This window comes from Ranitomeya imitator, chromosome 10, assembly GCF_032444005.1.
Source record: "Ranitomeya imitator isolate aRanImi1 chromosome 10, aRanImi1.pri, whole genome shotgun sequence".
NCBI lineage: Eukaryota > Metazoa > Chordata > Amphibia > Anura > Dendrobatidae > Ranitomeya > Ranitomeya imitator.
The window spans coordinates 144714780-144735513 of NC_091291.1; the positions used below are offsets into that span (position 1 = coordinate 144714780).

At 46.2% G+C, this 20734-nt stretch overlaps 2 protein-coding genes across 6 annotated transcripts in view; one reads left to right on the top strand and one right to left on the bottom strand.

Moving 5' to 3' along the window:
• Positions 1–20734, top strand: part of LOC138652032 (CMP-N-acetylneuraminate-beta-galactosamide-alpha-2,3-sialyltransferase 4-like) — a 175280-nt gene that overhangs the window by 119741 nt on the left and 34805 nt on the right. The window contains exon 12 of one of the 2 annotated variants that reach the window (XM_069742739.1): positions 17506–17629. The exons of the other annotated variant lie outside the window; for it this stretch is intronic. The gene's annotated coding sequence lies outside the window, so the exon portion shown is untranslated. Of the gene's footprint in view, positions 1–17505; positions 17630–20734 lie in introns of those variants that run through there. 2 annotated transcript variants of the gene reach the window in all.
• KIRREL3 (kirre like nephrin family adhesion molecule 3) overlaps positions 15106–20734 on the bottom strand; it is an 800965-nt gene continuing 795336 nt past the window's right edge. For all 4 annotated transcript variants that reach the window (XM_069742736.1, XM_069742735.1, XM_069742732.1 and 1 more), the window contains 2 exons: positions 19381–19461; positions 15106–16622 (listed from right to left, as the gene is read on the bottom strand). In XM_069742736.1, the coding sequence (XP_069598837.1) occupies positions 16179–16622; positions 19381–19461 (525 nt within the window). In that variant the 3' untranslated portion in view covers positions 15106–16178. The remainder of the gene's footprint in view (positions 16623–19380; positions 19462–20734) is intronic.

A 20734-nucleotide genomic window follows, 5' to 3' on the forward strand; every position in this document is an offset into this window, starting at 1 on the left:
ACACTGCACAGTACCACTCCTCCTCTCCTGTATATATACACTGCACAGTACCACTCCTGTTCTCCTGTGTATATACACTGCACAGTACCACTCCTCCTGTCCTGTATATATATTGATATATACACTGCACAGTACCACTCCTCATGTCCTGCATATATACACTGCACAGTACCACTCCTCATGTCCTGTTTATATACACTGCACAGTACCACTCCTCCTGTCCTGTATATATACACTGCACAGTACCACTCCTCCTGTCCTGTATATATACACTGCACAGTACCACTCCTCCTGCCCTTTATATATACACTGCACAGTACCACTCCTCATGTCCTGTATATATACACTGCACAGTACCACTCCTCCTGTATATATACACTGCACAGTACCACTCCTCCTGTATATATACACTGCACAGTACCACTCCTCCTGTATATATACACTGCACATTAACGATCCTCCTGTCCTGTATATAACATTACCCCTCCTCTTGCCCTGTATGTATACTCTGCACAGTACCACTCCTCCTTTCCTGTGTATATACACTGCACAGTACCACTCCTCCTCTCCTGTGTATATACACTGCACAGTACCACTCCTCTTCTCCTGTATATATTCACTGCACAGTACCACTCCTCCTGTCCTGTGTATATACACTGCACAGTACCACTCCTCCTGTCCTGTATATTCACTGCACAGTACCACTCCTCCTGTCCTGTATATTCACTGCACAGTACCACTCCTGCTGTCCTGTATATATACACTGCACAGTACCACTCCTCCTGTCCTGTATATTCACTGCACAGTACCACTCCTCCTGTCCTGTATATATACCCTGCACAGTACCAGTCCTCCTGTCCTGTATATATACACTGCACAGTACCACTCCTCCTGTCCTGCATATATACACTGCACAGTACCACTCCTCCTGTCCTGCATATATTCACTGCACAGTACCACTCCTCCTGTCCTGTATATATACACTGCACAGTACCACTCCTCCTGTCCTGTTTATATACACTGCACAGTACCACTCCTTCTCTCCTGTATATACACTGCACAGTACCACTCCTCCTGTCCTGTTTATATACACTGCACAGTACCACTCCTTCTGTCCTGTATATACACACTGCACAGTACCACTCCTCCTCTCCTGTGTATATACACTGCACAGTACCACTCCTCTTCTCCTGTATATATACACTGCACAGTAACGATCCTCCTGTCCTGCATATATACACTGCACAGTACCCCTCCTCCTGTCCTGCATATATACACTGCACAGTACCACTCCTCCTGCCCTGTATGTATACTCTGCACAGTACCACTCCTCTTCTCCTGTATATATACACTGCACAGTTCCACTCTTCCTGTCCTGTATATATACACTGCACAGTACCACTCCTCCTGTCCTGTTTATATACTCTGCACAGTACCACTCCTCCTGCCCTTTATATATACACTGCAAAGTACCACTCCTCCTGTCCTGTTCATATACCCTGCACAGTACCACTCCTTCTGTCCTGTGTATATATATACACTGCACAGTACCACTCCTCCTCTCCTGTATATATACACTGCACAGTACCACTCCTCCTGTCCTGTATATATACACTGCACAGTACCACTCCTCCTGTATATATACACTGCACAGTACCCCTCCTCCTGTCCTGCATATATACACTGCACAGTACCACTCCTCCTGTCCTGTTTATATACACTGCACAGTACCACTCCTCCTCTCCTGTATATATACACTGCACAGTACCACTCCTCCTGTCCTGTATCTATACACTGCACAGAACCACTCCTCCTGTCCTGTTTATATACACTGAACAGTACCACTCCTCCTGTCCTGTTTATATACACTGCACAGTACCACTCCTCCTGCCCTTTATATATACACTGCACAGTACCCCTCCTCCTGCCCTTTATATATACTCTGCACAGTACCAGTCCTCCTGTCCTGTATAAACACGCTGCACAGTACCACTCCTCCTGTCCTGTATATATACACTGCACAGTACCACTCCTCCTGTATATATACACTGCACAGTAACGATCCTCCTGTCCTGCATATATACACTGCACAGTACCCCTCCTCCTGTCCTGCATATATACCCTGCACAGTACCACTCCTTCTGTCCTGTATATATACACTGCACAGTACCACTCCTCCTCTCCTGTATATATACACTGCACAGTACCACTCCTCCTGCCCTTTATATATACACTGCAAAGTACCACTCCTCCTGTCCTGTTCATATACCCTGCACAGTACCACTCCTCCTCTCCTGTATATATACACTGCACAGTACCACTCCTGTTCTCCTGTGTATATACACTGCACAGTACCCCTCCTCCTGTCCTGCATATATACCCTGCACAGTACCACTCCTTCTGTCCTGTATATACCCTGCACAGTACCACTCCTCCTGTCCTGTATATATATTGATATATACACTGCACAGTACCACTCCTCCTGTCCTTTTCATATACCCTGCACAGTACCACTCCTTCTGTCCTGTATCTATACACTGCACAGAACCACTCCTCCTGTCCTGTTTATATACACTGAACAGTACCACTCCTCCTGTCCTTTTCATATACCCTGCACAGTACCACTCCTCCTGTCCTGTATCTATACACTGCACAGTACCACTCCTCCTCTCCTGTTTATATACACTGAACAGTACCACTCCTCCTGTCCTGTTTATATACACTGCACAGTACCACTCCTCCTGCCCTTTATATATACACTGCACAGTACCCCTCCTCCTGCCCTTTATATATACTCTGCACAGTACCAGTCCTCCTGTCCTGTATAAACACGCTGCACAGTACCACTCCTCCTGTCCTGTATATATACACTGCACAGTACCACTCCTCCTGTATATATACACTGCACAGTAACGATCCTCCTGTCCTGCATATATACACTGCACAGTACCCCTCCTCCTGTCCTGCATATATACCCTGCACAGTACCACTCCTTCTGTCCTGTATATATACACTGCACAGTACCACTCCTCCTCTCCTGTATATATACACTGCACAGTACCACTCCTCCTGCCCTTTATATATACACTGCAAAGTACCACTCCTCCTGTCCTGTTCATATACCCTGCACAGTACCACTCCTCCTGTTCTGTTTATATACACTGCACAGTACCACTCCTCCTCTCCTGTATATATACACTGCACAGTACCACTCCTGTTCTCCTGTGTATATACACTGCACAGTACCCCTCCTCCTGTCCTGCATATATACCCTGCACAGTACCACTCCTTCTGTCCTGTATATACCCTGCACAGTACCACTCCTCCTGTCCTGTATATATATTGATATATACACTGCACAGTACCACTCCTCCTGTCCTTTTCATATACCCTGCACAGTACCACTCCTTCTGTCCTGTATCTATACACTGCACAGAACCACTCCTCCTGTCCTGTTTATATACACTGAACAGTACCACTCCTCCTGTCCTTTTCATATACCCTGCACAGTACCACTCCTCCTGTCCTGTATCTATACACTGCACAGTACCACTCCTCCTCTCCTGTGTATATACACTGCACAGTACCACTCCTCCTGTCCTGTATATATACACTGCACAGTACCCCTCCTCCTGCCCTTTATATATACTCTGCACAGTACCAGTCCTCCTGTCCTGTATAAACACGCTGCACAGTACCACTCCTCCTGTCCTGTATATATACACTGCACAGTACCACTCCTCCTGTCCTGTGTATATACACTGCACAGTACCACTCCTCCTGTCCTGTATATATACACTGCACAGTACCACTCCTCCTGCCCTTTATATATACTCTGCACAGTACCACTCCTTCTGTCCTGTTTATATACACTGCACAGTACCCCTCCTCCTGTCCTGTATATATACACTGCACAGTACCACTCCTCCTCTCCTGTATATATACACTGCACAGTACCACTCCTCCTGCCCTTTATATATACACTGCACAGTACCACTCCTCCTGTCCTTTTCATATACCCTGCACAGTACCACTCCTTCTGTCCTGTATATACCCTGCACAGTACCACTCCTCCTGTTCTGTTTATATACACTGCACAGTACCACTCCTTCTGTCCTGTATATATATACACTGCACAGTACCACTCCTCCTCTCATGTATATATACACTGCACAGTACCACTCCTCCTCTCCTGTGTATATACACTGCACAGTACCACTCCTCCTGTCCTGTATATATACACTGCACAGTACCACTCCTCCTCTCCTGTGTATATACACTGCACAGTACCACTCCTCCTGCCCTTTATATATACTCTGCACAGTACCACTCCTTCTGTCCTGTATATATACACTGCACAGTACCCCTCCTCCTGTCCTGTATATATACACTGCACAGTACCACTCCTCCTGTATATATACACTGCACAGTACCACTCCTCCTGTATATATACACTGCACAGTACCACTCCTCCTGTATATATACACTGCACAGTACCCCTCCTCCTGTCCTGCATATATACCCTGCACAGTACCACTCCTTCTGTCCTGTATATACCCTGCACAGTACCACTCCTCCTGTCCTGTATATATATTGATATATACACTGCACAGTACCACTCCTCATGTCCTGTACATATACACTGCACAGTACCACTCCTCCTGTCCTGTATATATACACTGCACAGTACCACTCCTCCTGTATATATACACTGCACAGTACCACTCCTCCTGCCCTTTATATATACACTGCACAGTACCACTCCTCTCCTGTATATATACACTGCACAGTACCACTCCTCCTGTCCTGTATATATACACTGCACAATACCACTCCTCCTGTCCTGTATATATACACTGCACAGTACCACTCCTCCTGCCCTTTATATATACACTGCACAGTACCACTCCTCTCCTGTATATATACACTGCACAGTACCACTCCTCCAGCCCTTTATATATACATTGCACAGTACCACTCCTCCAGCCCTTTATATATACACTGCACAGTACCACTCCTCCTGTATATATACACTGAACAGTAACGATCCTCTTGTCCTGTATATAACAGTACCCCTCCTCCTGTCCTGTATATATACACTGCACAGTACCCCTCCTCCTCTCCTGAGTATATACACTGCACAGTACCACTCCTCCTCTCCTGAGTATATACACTGCACAGTACCACTCCTTCTGTCCTGTATATACACACTGCACAGTACCACTCCTCTTCTCCTGTATATATACACTGCACAGTACCACTCCTCCTGTATATATACACTGCACAGTAACGATCCTCCTGTCCTGAGTATATGCACTGCACAGTACCACTCCTCTTCTCCTGTATATATAGACTGCACATTACCACTCCTCCTGTCCTGTATATATACACTGCACAGTAACGATCCTCCTGTCCTGTATATAACAGTACCCCTCCTCCTGTCCTGCATATATACACTGCACAGTACCACTCCTCCTCTCCTGTGTATATACACTGCACAGTACCACTCCTTCTGTCCTGTATATATACACTGCACAGTACCACTCCTCCTCTCCTGTATATATACACTGCACAGTACCACTCCTCCTGTATATATACACTGCACAGTACCACTCCTCCTGTATATATACACTGCACATTAACGATCCTCCTGTCCTGTATATAACATTACCCCTCCTCCTGTCCTGTGTATATACACTGCACAGTACCACTCCTCCTCTCCTGTGTATATACACTGCACAGTACCACTCCTCTTGCCCTGTATGTATACTCTGCACAGTACCACTCCTCCTCTCCTGTATATATACACTGCACAGTACCACTCCTGTTCTCCTGTGTATATACACTGCACAGTACCACTCCTCATGTCCTGTATATATACACTGCACAGTACCACTCCTCATGTCCTGTATATATATTGATATATACACTGCACAGTACCACTCCTCATGTCCTGCATATATACACTGCACAGTACCACTCCTCATGTCCTGTTTATATACACTGCACAGTACCACTCCTCCTGTCCTGTGTATATATACACTGCACAGTACCACTCCTCCTGTCCTGTATATATACACTGCACAGTACCACTCCTCCTGCCCTTTATATATACACTGCACAGTACCACTCCTCCTGTATATATACACTGCACAGTACCCCTCCTCCTGCCCTTTATATATACTCTGCACAGTACCACTCCTCCTGTATATATACACTGCACAGTACCACTCCTCCTGTATATATACACTGCACATTAACGATCCTCCTGTCCTGTATATAACATTACCCCTCCTCCTGTCCTGTGTATATACACTGCACAGTACCACTCCTCTTGCCCTGTATGTATACTCTGCACAGTACCACTCCTCCTTTCCTGTGTATATACACTGCACAGTACCACTCCTCCTCTCCTGTGTATATACACTGCACAGTACCACTCCTCTTCTCCTGTATATATTCACTGCACAGTACCACTCCTCCTGTCCTGTGTATATACACTGCACAGTACCACTCCTCCTGTCCTGTATATATTCACTGCACAGTACCACTCCTCCTGTCCTGTGTATATTCACTGCACAGTACCACTCCTCCTGTATATATACACTGCACAGTACCACTCCTCTTGCCCTGTATGTATACTCTGCACAGTACCACTCCTTTTGCCCTGTATGTATACTCTGCACAGTACCACTCCTCCTTTCCTGTGTATATACACTGCACAGTACCACTCCTCCTGCCCTGTATGTATACTCTGCACAGTACCACTCCTCCTGTCCTGTATATATACTCTGCACAGTACCACTCCTCCTGTCCTGTATATATACACTGCACGGTACTACTCCTTCTGTCCTGTATATATACACTGCACAGTACCACTCCTCCTGTATATATACACTGCACAGTACCACTCCTCCTCTCCTGAGTATATAAACTGCACAGTACCACTCCTCCTGTCCTGTATATATACACTGCACAGTACCACTCCTCCTGTCCTTTATATATACACTGCACAGTACCACTCCTCCTGTCCTGTATATAACAGTACCCCTCCTCCTGTCCTGTGTATATACACTGCACAGTACCACTCCTCCTGTCCTGTATATACACACTGCACAGTACCACTCCTTCTGTCCTGTATATACACTGCACAGTACCACTCTTCTCTTGTATATATACACTGCACAGTACCCCTCCTCCTGTCCTGCATATATACACTGTACAGTACCACTCCTCTTGCCCTGTATGTATACTCTGCACAGTACCACTCCTCCTTTCCTGTGTATATACACTGCACAGTACCACTCCACCTGTCCTGTATATATACACTGCACAGTACCACTCCTCTTCTCCTGTATATATTCACTGCACAGTACCACTCCTCCTTTCCTGTGTATATACACTGCACGTTACCACTCCTCCTGTCCTGTATATATACACTGCACAGTACCACTCCTCCTGTCCTGCATATATACACTGCACAGTACCACTCCTCCTTTCCTGTGTATATACACTGCACAGTACCACTCCACCTGTCCTGTATATATACACTGCACAGTACCACTCCTCTTCTCCTGTATATATTCACTGCACAGTACCACTCCTCCTTTCCTGTGTATATACACTGCACGTTACCACTCCTCCTGTCCTGTATATATACACTGCACAGTACCACTCCTCCTGTCCTGCATATATACACTGCACAGTACCACTCCTCCTGTCCTGTTTATATACACTGCACAGTACCTCTCCTTCTGTCCTGTTTATATACACTGCACAGTACCACTCTTCTCCTGTATATATACACTGCACAGTACCTCTCCTCCTGTATATATACACTGCACAGTAACGATCCTCCTGTCCTGTATATAACAGTACCCCTCCTCCTGTCCTGTGTATATACACTGCACAGTACCACTCCTCCTGTCCTGTTTATATACACTGCACAGTACCTCTCCTTCTGTCCTGTTTATATACACTGCACAGTACCACTCTTCTCCTGTATATATACACTGCACAGTACCTCTCCTCCTGTATATATACACTGCACAGTAACGATCCTCCTGTCCTGTATATATACACTGCACAGTAACGATCCTCCTGTCCTGTATATAACAGTACCCCTCCTCCTGTCCTGCATATATACACTGCACAGTACCACTCCTCATGTCCTGTATATATACACTGCACAGTACCACTCCTCCTGTATATATACACTGCACAGTACCACTCCTGTTCTCCTGTTTATATACACTGCACAGTACCCCTCCTCCTGCCCTTTATATATACACTGCACAGTACCACTCCTCATGTCCTGTATATATACACTGCACAGTACCACTCCTCCTGTATATATACACTGCACAGTACCCCTCCTCCTGTATATATACACTGCACAGTACCACTCCTCTCCTGTCCTGTATATATACTCTGCACAGTACCACTACTCCTGTCCTGTATATATACACTGCACAGTACCACTCCTCCTGTATATATACACTGCACAGTACCACTCCTCCTGTATATATACACTGCACATTAACGATCCTCCTGTCCTGTATATAACATTACCCCTCCTCTTGCCCTGTATGTATACTCTGCACAGTACCACTCCTCCTTTCCTGTGTATATACACTGCACAGTACCACTCCTCCTGTCCTGTGTATATACACTGCACAGTACCACTCCTCTTCTCCTGTATATATACACTGCACAGTACCACTCCTCCTGTATATATACACTGCACAGTACCACTCCTCCTCTCCTGAGTATATACACTGCACAGTACCACTCCTCCTGTCCTGTATATATACACTGCACAGTACCACTCCTCCTGTCCTGTGTATATACACTGCACAGTACCACTCCTCTTCTCCTGTATATATACACTGCACAGTACCACTCCTCCTGTATATATACACTGCACAGTACCACTCCTCCTCTCCTGAGTATATACACTGCACAGTACCACTCCTCCTTTCCTGTGTATATACACTGCACAGTACCACTCCTCCTGTCCTGTGTATATACACTGCACAGTACCACTCCTCTTCTCCTGTATATATACACTGCACAGTACCACTCCTCCTGTATATATACACTGCACAGTACCACTCCTCCTCTCCTGTATATATACACTGCACAGTACCCCTCCTCCTGCCCTTTATATATACACTGCACAGTACCACTCCTCTCCTGTCCTGTATATATACACTGCACAGTACCACTCCTCCTGTCCTGTATATTTACACTGCACAGTACCACTCCTCCTGTATATATACACTGCACAGTACCCCTCCTCCTGTATATATACACTGCACAGTACCACTCCTCTCCTGTCCTGTATATATACTCTGCACAGTACCACTACTCCTGTCCTGTATATATACACTGCGCAGTACCACTCCTCCTGTATATATACACTGCACAGTACCACTCCTCCTGTATATATACACTGCACATTAACGATCCTCCTGTCCTGTATATAACATTACCCCTCCTCTTGCCCTGTATGTATACTCTGCACAGTACCACTCCTCCTTTCCTGTGTATATACACTGCACAGTACCACTCCTCCTGTCCTGTGTATATACACTGCACAGTACCACTCCTCTTCTCCTGTATATATACACTGCACAGTACCACTCCTCCTGTATATATACACTGCACAGTACCACTCCTCCTGTATATATACACTGCACAGTACCACTCCTCCTCTCCTGAGTATATACACTGCACAGTACCACTCCTCCTGTCCTGTATATATACACTGCACAGTACCACTCCTCCTGCCCTTTATATATACACTGCACAGTACCACTCATGTCCTGTATATATACACTGCACAGTACCACTCCTCCTGTATATATACACTGCACAGTACCACTCCTCCTCTCCTGTATATATACACTGCACAGTACCCCTCCTCCTGCCCTTTATATATACACTGCACAGTACCACTCCTCTCCTGTCCTGTATATATACACTGCACAGTACCACTCCTCCTGTCCTGTATATTTACACTGCACAGTACCACTCCTCCTGTATATATACACTGCACAGTACCACTCCTCCTCTCCTGAGTATATACACTGCACAGTACCACTCCTCCTGTCCTGTATATATACACTGCACAGTACCACTCCTCCTGTATATATACACTGCACAGTACCACTCCTCCTGCCCTTTATATATACACTGCACAGTACCACTCATGTCCTGTATATATACACTGCACAGTACCACTCCTCCTGTATATATACACTGCACAGTACCACTCCTCCTCTCCTGTATATATACACTGCACAGTACCACTCCTCCTGTATATATACACTGCACAGTACCACTCCTCCTGTATATATACACTGCACAGTACCACTCCTCCTGCCCTTTATATATACACTGCACAGTACCACTCATGTCCTGTATATATACACTGCACAGTACCACTCCTCCTGTATATATACACTGCACAGTACCACTCCTCCTCTCCTGTATATATACACTGCACAGTACCCCTCCTCCTGCCCTTTATATATACACTGCACAGTACCACTCCTCTCCTGTCCTGTATATATACACTGCACAGTACCACTCCTCCTGTCCTGTATATTTACACTGCACAGTACCACTCCTCCTGTATATATACACTGCACAGTACCACTCCTCCTGTATATATACACTGCACAGTACCACTCCTCCTCTCCTGTATATATACACTGCACAGTACCCCTCCTCCTGCCCTTTATATATACACTGCACAGTACCACTCCTCTCCTGTCCTGTATATATACACTGCACAGTACCACTCCTCCTGTCCTGTATATTTACACTGCACAGTACCACTCCTCCTGTATATATACACTGCACAGTACCCCTCCTCCTGTATATATACACTGCACAGTACCACTCCTCTCCTGTCCTGTATATATACTCTGCACAGTACCACTACTCCTGTCCTGTATATATACACTGCACAGTACCACTCCTCCTGTATATATACACTGCACAGTACCACTCCTCCTGTATATATACACTGCACATTAACGATCCTCCTGTCCTGTATATAACATTACCCCTCCTCTTGCCCTGTATGTATACTCTGCACAGTACCACTCCTCCTTTCCTGTGTATATACACTGCACAGTACCACTCCTCCTGTCCTGTGTATATACACTGCACAGTACCACTCCTCTTCTCCTGTATATATACACTGCACAGTACCACTCCTCCTGTATATATACACTGCACAGTACCACTCCTCCTGTATATATACACTGCACAGTACCACTCCTCCTCTCCTGAGTATATACACTGCACAGTACCACTCCTCCTCTCCTGAGTATATACACTGCACAGTACCACTCCTCCTGTCCTGTATATATACACTGCACAGTACCACTCCTCCTGCCCTTTATATATACACTGCACAGTACCACTCATGTCCTGTATATATACACTGCACAGTACCACTCCTCCTGTATATATACACTGCACAGTACCACTCCTCCTCTCCTGTATATATACACTGCACAGTACCCCTCCTCCTGCCCTTTATATATACACTGCACAGTACCACTCCTCTCCTGTCCTGTATATATACACTGCACAGTACCACTCCTCCTGTCCTGTATATTTACACTGCACAGTACCACTCCTCCTGTATATATACACTGCACAGTACCACTCCTCCTCTCCTGAGTATATACACTGCACAGTACCACTCCTCCTGTCCTGTATATATACACTGCACAGTACCACTCCTCCTGCCCTTTATATATACACTGCACAGTACCACTCCTCCTGTATATATACACTGCACAGTACCCCTCCTCCTGCCCTTTATATATACACTGCACAGTACCACTCCTCTCCTGCCCTTTATATATACACTGCACAATACCACTCCTCTCCTGTCCTGTATATATACACTGCACAGTACCACTCCTCCTGTCCTGTATATTTACACTGCACAGTACCACTCCTCCTGTATATATACACTGCACAGTACCACTCCTCCTGTATATATACACTGCACAGTACCACTCCTCCTGTCCTGTATATATACTCTGCACAGTACCACTCCTCCTGTCCTGTTTATATACCCTGCACAGTAACGATCCTCCTGTCCTGTGTAATTCCTAGTATCTGGGATTCTGCACAGCCCACCATTCCCCATAGCACCAGCTTTGTCTGTAGGTATAATGGGAAGCTGTTAGGCCTTCAGGACATAACTTTCCTTTGCGGCTGCTTTTCCTCTTTGTCTGCTTGTGAGCAGTCGCCCAAGAAACAAGTCTAATAAGTTCAGGAATTCCCTTTCTTTTCTAAGATGGAGAATTTCCACAGCCTTTTCTGAGCGCCGCAGTCTTATGATTTTTTATAAGAGGCAATATCTTTCTGTTGGTGACAATAGAGGAGTCAATGTAGTATGGAATCCGCGCTGTATTATTGGGGAGAAGTGCGCGTTCCCGGTGTTTGTGGGCGAGTGACGTGGATGCTCGTCACGCAGCATGGTGATGTCCTGGTAATGTTGTGGTAGATCCGCTGCATAGGGAGAATCTTCTATTTTTGTAGTGGCTTCCTTTCAAGTCATTCATCTTCCAGACAACACAGAGATGAGTCCGGCTGGACGACTATAACCAGAGGCAAAGTGTTAACGAGGCGGAAAATGGAAGTGTGGGGGCAAGTGGTCATTAACTCTCATGGTGAGAGGACGTGGTTATCATAAAAGTCTGGAACAGTCTGTACCCCGAGGTTATTGTCGCCAAGGTTTATGACACTTTTGCAATGTTTTCCCCTCGAAAAATAATGAATGAATGCTGGAACATTAGGGTTTCAATTTAAAGAAGTTTACAATGATTTCCCATATCAGCAGAAGATGAAGGAGATGCTCCTGCTGGAAAGAGAGTCTTGGTATATTATGGAATTGCACTTTCAGTAATTCTCCCTTTTAGGTCTGGTACTCCCTCCGGATTTTTTTTTTTGGGGGGTGGGGGGGGGGGGGGGGGGGTGCTCCCCAAATCCCGATACTCACAAGGTTAAGCCAAACCTGCCGGTATTAGTGGAGCCTCCCGACTCTTATCTGACAGATGATGCCTGGCATTTCCACCTTTTGACAGCAGCTCATCTTCTGGAGAACAGGAGTATGGAGGAGGACCAAGGAGGCAGGAGCAAAGAGGAATCTGAAGGAGGACCAAGGAGGCAGAGGCAAAGAGGAGTCTGGAGGAGGCAGGGGCACAGGGAGTCTGGAGGAGGACGAAGGAGGTAGGGGCAGAGGAGGACGAAGGAGGCAGGGGGGCACGGAGTCTGGAGGAGGACGAAGGAGGCAGAGGCACGGAGTCTGGAGGAGGATGAAGGAGGCAGAGGCACAGGCACAGGGAGTCTGGACGAAGACTAAGGAGGCCAGGGGCACAGGGAGTCTGGAGGAGGACGAAGGAGGCAGGGGCACGGAGTCTGGAGGAGGACGAAGGAGGTAGGGGCAGTGGAGGACGAAGGAGGCAGGGGCACGGAGGAGTTTGGAGAAGGACAAAGGAGGTAGGGGCAGAGGAGTCTGGAGGATGAAGGAGGCAGGGGCAATGAAGAGTCTGGAGAAGGAGGACAAAAGAGTAAATGGTCCATGGGCCTGAGGTCCCCACCCTTGTTATAAATAATGGAAGTCCAGTCAGGAGCAGCGCTGTTTGAAGTGTACACCCCACTACAAGGGATCCGATAAATCATTAGATTAGATATATCCTGTACCTATAAATATAAATCGTAAAATATACCATAACCAAAAATCATAATGAGCATTGCCAATCTGTAAACTCCAGATTACTTGCTGCCAGAACATTATATAATAACACAAGTGAAATTAATGTAATAGAATCTAATAATAAAATATATTATTGATAAATATCACAAAAAGGAATAAAGTCCCAAACAAACACAATCTCTGATGTAATGAATGATCGTTGTCAGAATCTATTCCGTGCAGCAAACAATCCACTATAAATGTAACATAATATTTAGTGAACGTCGAGTGTTAAATTTCTCTTCTGTATATGAATAACTTTCCATATAGCACAAAACGACACAAAAATTGAATAGAAATGTGTAAAAAAAATAGTGATAAGTATAATTTTTACAGCATAAGCAGAAATGACCTCTGGTCTTTCGGTCACATGCGCCGGTGGAGTCAGCAGCTACGTTCTACATCTCCCTGTACGTCTCCTCTTTTCTGTGCATCCTAGATTTTTGTGCTACATAAAGACCTTCTTTATATAGAAGGGCCGCACTACGCTCTGAGGAAGCACACCATTGATATTACATTACAGTCATGGTGTGGAATATTTGCCAGCACAGAATGGAGATTTCTGCTTCTGACCTTTACATTGTGTTGATTGTATGGGGCCACGCACCTTTTTTTTTGTGACATTATTAATCTGAGATTTTGATGCAATATTATGTGTACTGACTCTAAATTGGATTTTACAGATCGATTACTGCATGTTTTTCCACATGACCCTGACAATTGCCACATACAATGTCGCAACTTTACAAAGTTTTCTTCATTAGCAGACATTGCAATGAACAAATAAGAACACGTGAAATGTGGAGGGCCATGAAAATGAGTCTGTATACACATGAAACACCTCAGGATGCCACCTTCTATCTCCATCCTGAGGGATTAGTGAGTAGCATCAGGGTATACATTAAAATGTATTTTATCCAATTTACACTAATCGAGTAAATGCGATAATCCAGCACATAACTGCAAAATAATATGTAGAGGTCGCCTTAAACGATAGATCAGACTGAAACAATATTCCTTCCAGCCATCACATTGAACACGATGTGTTCTCAATGGGGGAGAGGGCAGAGTTCATAAACATCATAGTTCACAACTTCTGGTGGTTGTTAGAAAGATATATTTTGTTGATTTATGATGAGCTATGGGGTTAAATGGGGGCCCTCTACTGAGTACGGTGGGGAACATACCTGTAATCTTCAGATGATGGCCTATAGTGCAGCCATTTGTGATTTGTCCTAACCTGGGTCTATTGAATTAAGATCATGTGAGAAAACTGAAAGCAGCAAAGATGTATTGAACACATAAAAGACAACAGTGATTGGCTGTCCTGTGCCTGGACATGGATTTATTAAAAGATATGTATATATAGATTATCCAACAAACATGGCCGACCGAACTATGACACACACACTGCCTATTTTATTGAAGGATAACACATTAACGCTTAGTTACCTTACCACATTTTGTGCCCTGGCCGGCACAGAATAGTTTGATCTAATAATCATGTGACCAGGCCTGTGGTCAGCACCCATTGTGGTACCCTCAGACCACCCATAAACACCCTCAGATCAGTTCATTCTTCATGACAGTAGAAATAATGTATGAACAGTATAAAATAATCATATAAATTATAGCGCATGACGTCTCCCATGTGAAGGGTGAAAAGACGTGACACGATGGGAACCGACGACTCCAGTCCTCATAGTCCCTGAAACTAGATTTTTTTTTCATATATATATATTTTTATAATAAAACATGACAAAATAATACAAGATGAAACAAAACAAAATCAAGATCTGCTTCATGGTTTCCTCCAGTCACTTCCCCACCGGTGGGAGCATCGTCCTACGTAGTATTGGGGAATGGTGGGGGTTTAATCACGTACTGAATGACGTATTTTCATGTATATACTGGGCGATACATGGAATAGATTGGGACCTCCCCCTGTCACGTATATGCCATCTTTCTGCCTCATGAACTGGTGATGTCCCCCTTCGGAGTCCCTGTGTTGCAGTCCCTCTCCTACCCTGCCATTATTTGATTTTCTCTTCGTCATTGTGCTTACTAATGGCTAGATTCCTGCTTCGCCGCAGCTCCACTGGGAGCATGACATTTTTTGGATTTTTTTCCCGGGGATAGTCTATAAAACGGATCATTCCCACCAAGGGAATAGAAGCATGGCTTGTTGTACTCCATATGACAAAGTGCTTGTACAATATGGAGTTCGTCCTCTCCTCTTTTTTTTTTCCATATAAATATAAAACTAGATAAATATTTTGAAAGGCTCCACATGACCCTTAGATCCCGGCCTCAAGATCCCCATCGTCTTCCTTGCTTGAATGTCCTACTCCTCCTGCTATCCCCAGTGCATTTCGCATAAGGCCCATGGTCACACATGAGTCTGCATTCTCCTCTGAAGGGGCCGGCTGGGGTCCGAGTTTTGAGAAGATGATTGGGAGTAGTGGGACGAGGAAGCAGACGCCTTACTGGACTTGTCAAACTGGACGTACCCATCCTGCTTCCCGCTACTGCTGACGCTGCTGTCACACTGAGTGTCCAGGAAGGAGCTGCTGTCACTCATTGAGCCCCTCTGAAACTCGCGTTCACAAAGCTCGATGGAGCTGCTGCCCATTCCAAGGACGAAGCGCTGGCTGTAGTCGTACAGGCGGTTCTGGCCGCTGAGCGTGCTGTAGATGTTGGTGAAGGACATGCCCGTGGGCACCCGCTGCTTGTTTGCTGGTCGTACATCTGGCTGGCAGTTGGATAAGGAGATGGTTGGGGTTGAGTGGTGGTCCTTGAAGGTGTTGACGCTGTAGTAGCCATTAGTGGGATCCTGGGGGAAAAAGAACTCATTATTTCAAGGTAAATTGTCATTAATTAGTCATTTAGCTGTGATAATGGTGAGAACGTATCACAGGGTCTGCACAACGTGAGAATACATCACTGGCGTTAGGACGGATTCACACATCTGTGTGTCTGACTACGATGCCCGGACCGGCCACAGGACTCCTGAGCCGAACTTTACAGCTGATACAGTGGAGATTTGTTGGGCATTTTACATCCAGGGGTTGTTGCCTCTTTTTTGTGGTTAAAGATTCTATGCAAAGACAGCAAGCAGAAATCTTAAATTGTAGAGACTTTATATATTGAAGAGTTTTACTAAGGGGTAACGGTTCTTCTTGTGGAGAGTGACAAGCCAGTCCTGGCATGTCAGAGTGAGGAGACTTGTACGCCTTGCATGCTCCTCTGGGAAATTAAATATGCAAATTGCCTCTTCAGAAAGGAAGAGGACTAGAACTCTAACGCCATCTATTGGAAGCAGCAATAATAAAAGTCACTATCAACCCTTTATCGAGCCTTGCAATATGACAAAGGGCTCTTTTCCATTTGTGAGAAAAACGTCTGTGTCTCGCATGTGAAAACCAAGTTCTGGCGCCGGCACTCCAGAGCGGAGCGTGCGGCTGCATAGCAACACATGGAGCTGCACGCTCCGCTCCCAAGTGCCAGAGCTTGGTTTTCACATGCGAGACACGGATGTGTTTCTTGCAAATGGAAAAGAGCCCTAAGGATAAAAGTCAAACCAGAATCTCAATTTGCAGACAGTATTTCGAGGTGTGGCCCCTCTTCAGTGCAAAGTATGAGATCTGATTTGGCTAGCTGAAGTAGAAAGCTGCAGAACAAAATATGCCTCCATCTGTCGTACGGAATGCTGCAAGATTAGAACCTGCGGCAGAAGAGGCCGCGAGCGGTCAGTGATCGGGGCGGAGAGCAGTCAGTTACTGGAGTGTTCATTGTGCTTCATCATCAGAATGGGGGAAAGATCCTGAACAGAACCAGACACAAAAAACGCTTGTTGCCGTCTGCAGCGGTTACTATGGAAACCACTTTGATTAAATATAACATTAAATCATTTGTTTGGGAGAAAATATTAATTATTCCTTAAACCGTATCCTCATCTGTATGTAAATAACGCTGACTGAGGGGCGACATGATACTGTCACTGTTGAAGGGGGACATGACTCTTGGAAGAAAAAAACATGTACTGCACTGTGCAGAAGTTTTAGGCAAGTGTGGAAAAAATGCGTCAGTATCTGGTGACAACCCGTCGTCTCCATTATCAGTATCTGGTGACCGCATGTTGCCTCAGTCATCAGAAACTGGTGACCGCCCGTTGCCCACATCATCAGTAACTGGTGACCACCTGTCGCCTCCATTATCAGTAACTGGTGACCACCCATCGCCTCCATTATCAGTAACTGGTGACCACCCATCGCCTCCATCATCAGTATCTGGTGACCACCCATCGCCTCCATCATCAGTATCTGGTGACCGCCCGTCGCCTCCATCTTCAGTATCTGGTGACCGCCTGTCACCTCCATGATCAGTATCTGGTGACCACCCATCGCCTCCATCATCAGTATCTGGTGACCGCCCATCGCCTCCATCTTCAGTATGTGGTGACCGCCCGTCACCTCCATGATCAGTATCTGGTGACCACTCGTCACCTCCATCATCAGTATCTGGTGACCACCCATCGCCTCCATCATCAGTATCTGGTGACCACCCATCGCCTCCATCATCAGTATCTGGTGACCGCCCATCGCCTCCATCTTCAGTATCTGGTGACCGCCCGTCACCTCCATCATCAGTATCTGGTGACCACTCGTCACCTCCATCATCAGTATCTGGTGACCACCCATCGCCTCCATCATCAGTATCTGGTGACCACCCATCGCCTCCATCATCAGTATCTGGTGACCACCCATCGCCTCCATCATCAGTATCTGGTGACCGCCCATCGCCTCCATCTTCAGTATCTGGTGACCGCCTGTCACCTCCATGATCAGTATCTGGTGACCACCCATCGCCTCCATCATCAGTATCTGGTGACCACCCGTAGCCTCCATTATCAGTATCTGGTGACCACCTGTCGCCTCCATCATCAGTATCTGGTGACCGCCCGTCTCCTCCATAATCAGTATCTGGTGACCACCCATCGCCTCCATTATCAGTATCTGGTGACCACCTGTCGCCTCCATCATCAGTATCTGGTGACCGCCCATCACCTCCATCATCAGCATCTGGTCACCGCCCGTCTCCTCCATCATCAGTATCTGGTGAGCGCCCGTTGCCTCCATCGTCAGTATCTGGTGACCCCCCCCATCACTTCTAGGTTGCTCCAGACATCTTGTATCACTGCCCCCAGATCTCCTGTGTATGAGGCTTGTGTGGACCCTCCTGTCTCTGGGATGATGTGAGATCTGTGGGGCCAGATCATCACCCCCAGGAGTCCGGTTATTAATGACATTGGCTGGATGTTAGGATCATTTTGTGGCTGCAGAATAAATGTGAATCCAATGTAATTAATAGCGATGTTCAGTATAAAGAGCGAGGAGTCGTGGGGAGATGATCCGTCCCCGGAGCGCTGTGTATCATCATATAATGGATTAGTTTGTGTCTAGGTGCAGACGATAGTGTTCAGTCACTGAGAGCTAGCAGAGATCGTGGCGCCCACCTTCCATGCTCTGCACACAGGCTGCGACGCTCTGCAAACGGTGCGACGCTCTGCAAACGCCTCATTCTCGTCTCACCTTCTGAAACTCTTTTTCTTCCTCCTTTAAGACCTCGAGCTGCTTGAGCACGGAGTCCTGCTGGAAGTCTCCTCTGTCGATCTGCGGAGAATAAAGTGACAGGTTAGACTTCACTGCACCCCCCCCCCCCCCGCCTGGATATTATAAGAAGTGTCGGGGGTCATCCTCATGTCACCCACCTATACAGGGGCCCCCAATATCACTGCTTGATCATAGGACAATCCCTATTCCTGCCCTTGGTGACCTCTCTGTGCTGCGAGTGTCTGCAGCGGTCAATCATGTTCTGGATGATGGGAGTGCTACTCCACTGCTGGCGACATGCAAAAGTCCTACGTATCACACTTTGGGTTAACACCCTCCCCCCCGTCTGTGATATGGTAATGTATATTTAGCACCGGGACCTCCGGGGCCGCCGCGGTTTCACCGCATGGAAATGTTACTCATAATTGCTATTGATTCTCTCCTTGCTTTGCCCAGGGGACAGCGATGCGATATCGGAAAGGGAGGGGGCGCATAGACTGAGTGTCCTATTCGAGAGCTGCACATGAGTCAGAGACTGGGGGGTTATGAACCGCTCTGCGAGACTGGTACACTCTCATGGATGTGGATTTTCTGGCCAAATTTGTGGTTAATAAAGTGCAACATTTTATGATGCACAAGTTTACTGTTTGGGCCCCGGAACTTGGTGACTCTGACCCAGAGATTACGAGACCACCCCGAGGTGGGATACTCCATGCTGCAGAGCAGAGCTTCCTCCCTGATGGATGTGACGGTCGTGAACGAGCCACTGTCACCTCCTGGAAATTAGGATAAAAAATGTTTTGTTTTCTTCCTGATCCAGCGAAGTGAGATTGTGTTTAATTAAAGCAACAGAGTAAATCTTCTGCAGCAGAAAGAAAGGCGGCAATAAATATCCCATAATCGCAGCTGCACCTGCCCGGGGTCCGCCGTACACAGGGAAGGGGAGCTGATTACCATTTGATTTTACCAAATTTATTGGTCAATTTCTAATACTAAGAACAAAAAATACTTGAAGCACAGCCCAATAATATACTGCGCACAGCTGATCAGACAGTTGTAACCTGCAGTCCTATGTAACAGCACAGATGACATAGTACCACGGCCCGGCCTCGCCACAGCTACTGCATTAGCAGAGCGTAAAACTACAATGACATTTTGGTGAATAACCATGTCACCTCTAACTTTATCTGTATGTAAGCTGCGTCAAGAAAGGCCTCATTGTAACCAGACAATGATTCTATTCTAGTCAAAAGCTATAGCCAGCTTTGCATTATTTTTTTGTATATCGCCATCTTAAGTACAAAATTAGGCAAAGTTCTACAAGGACTCCCAT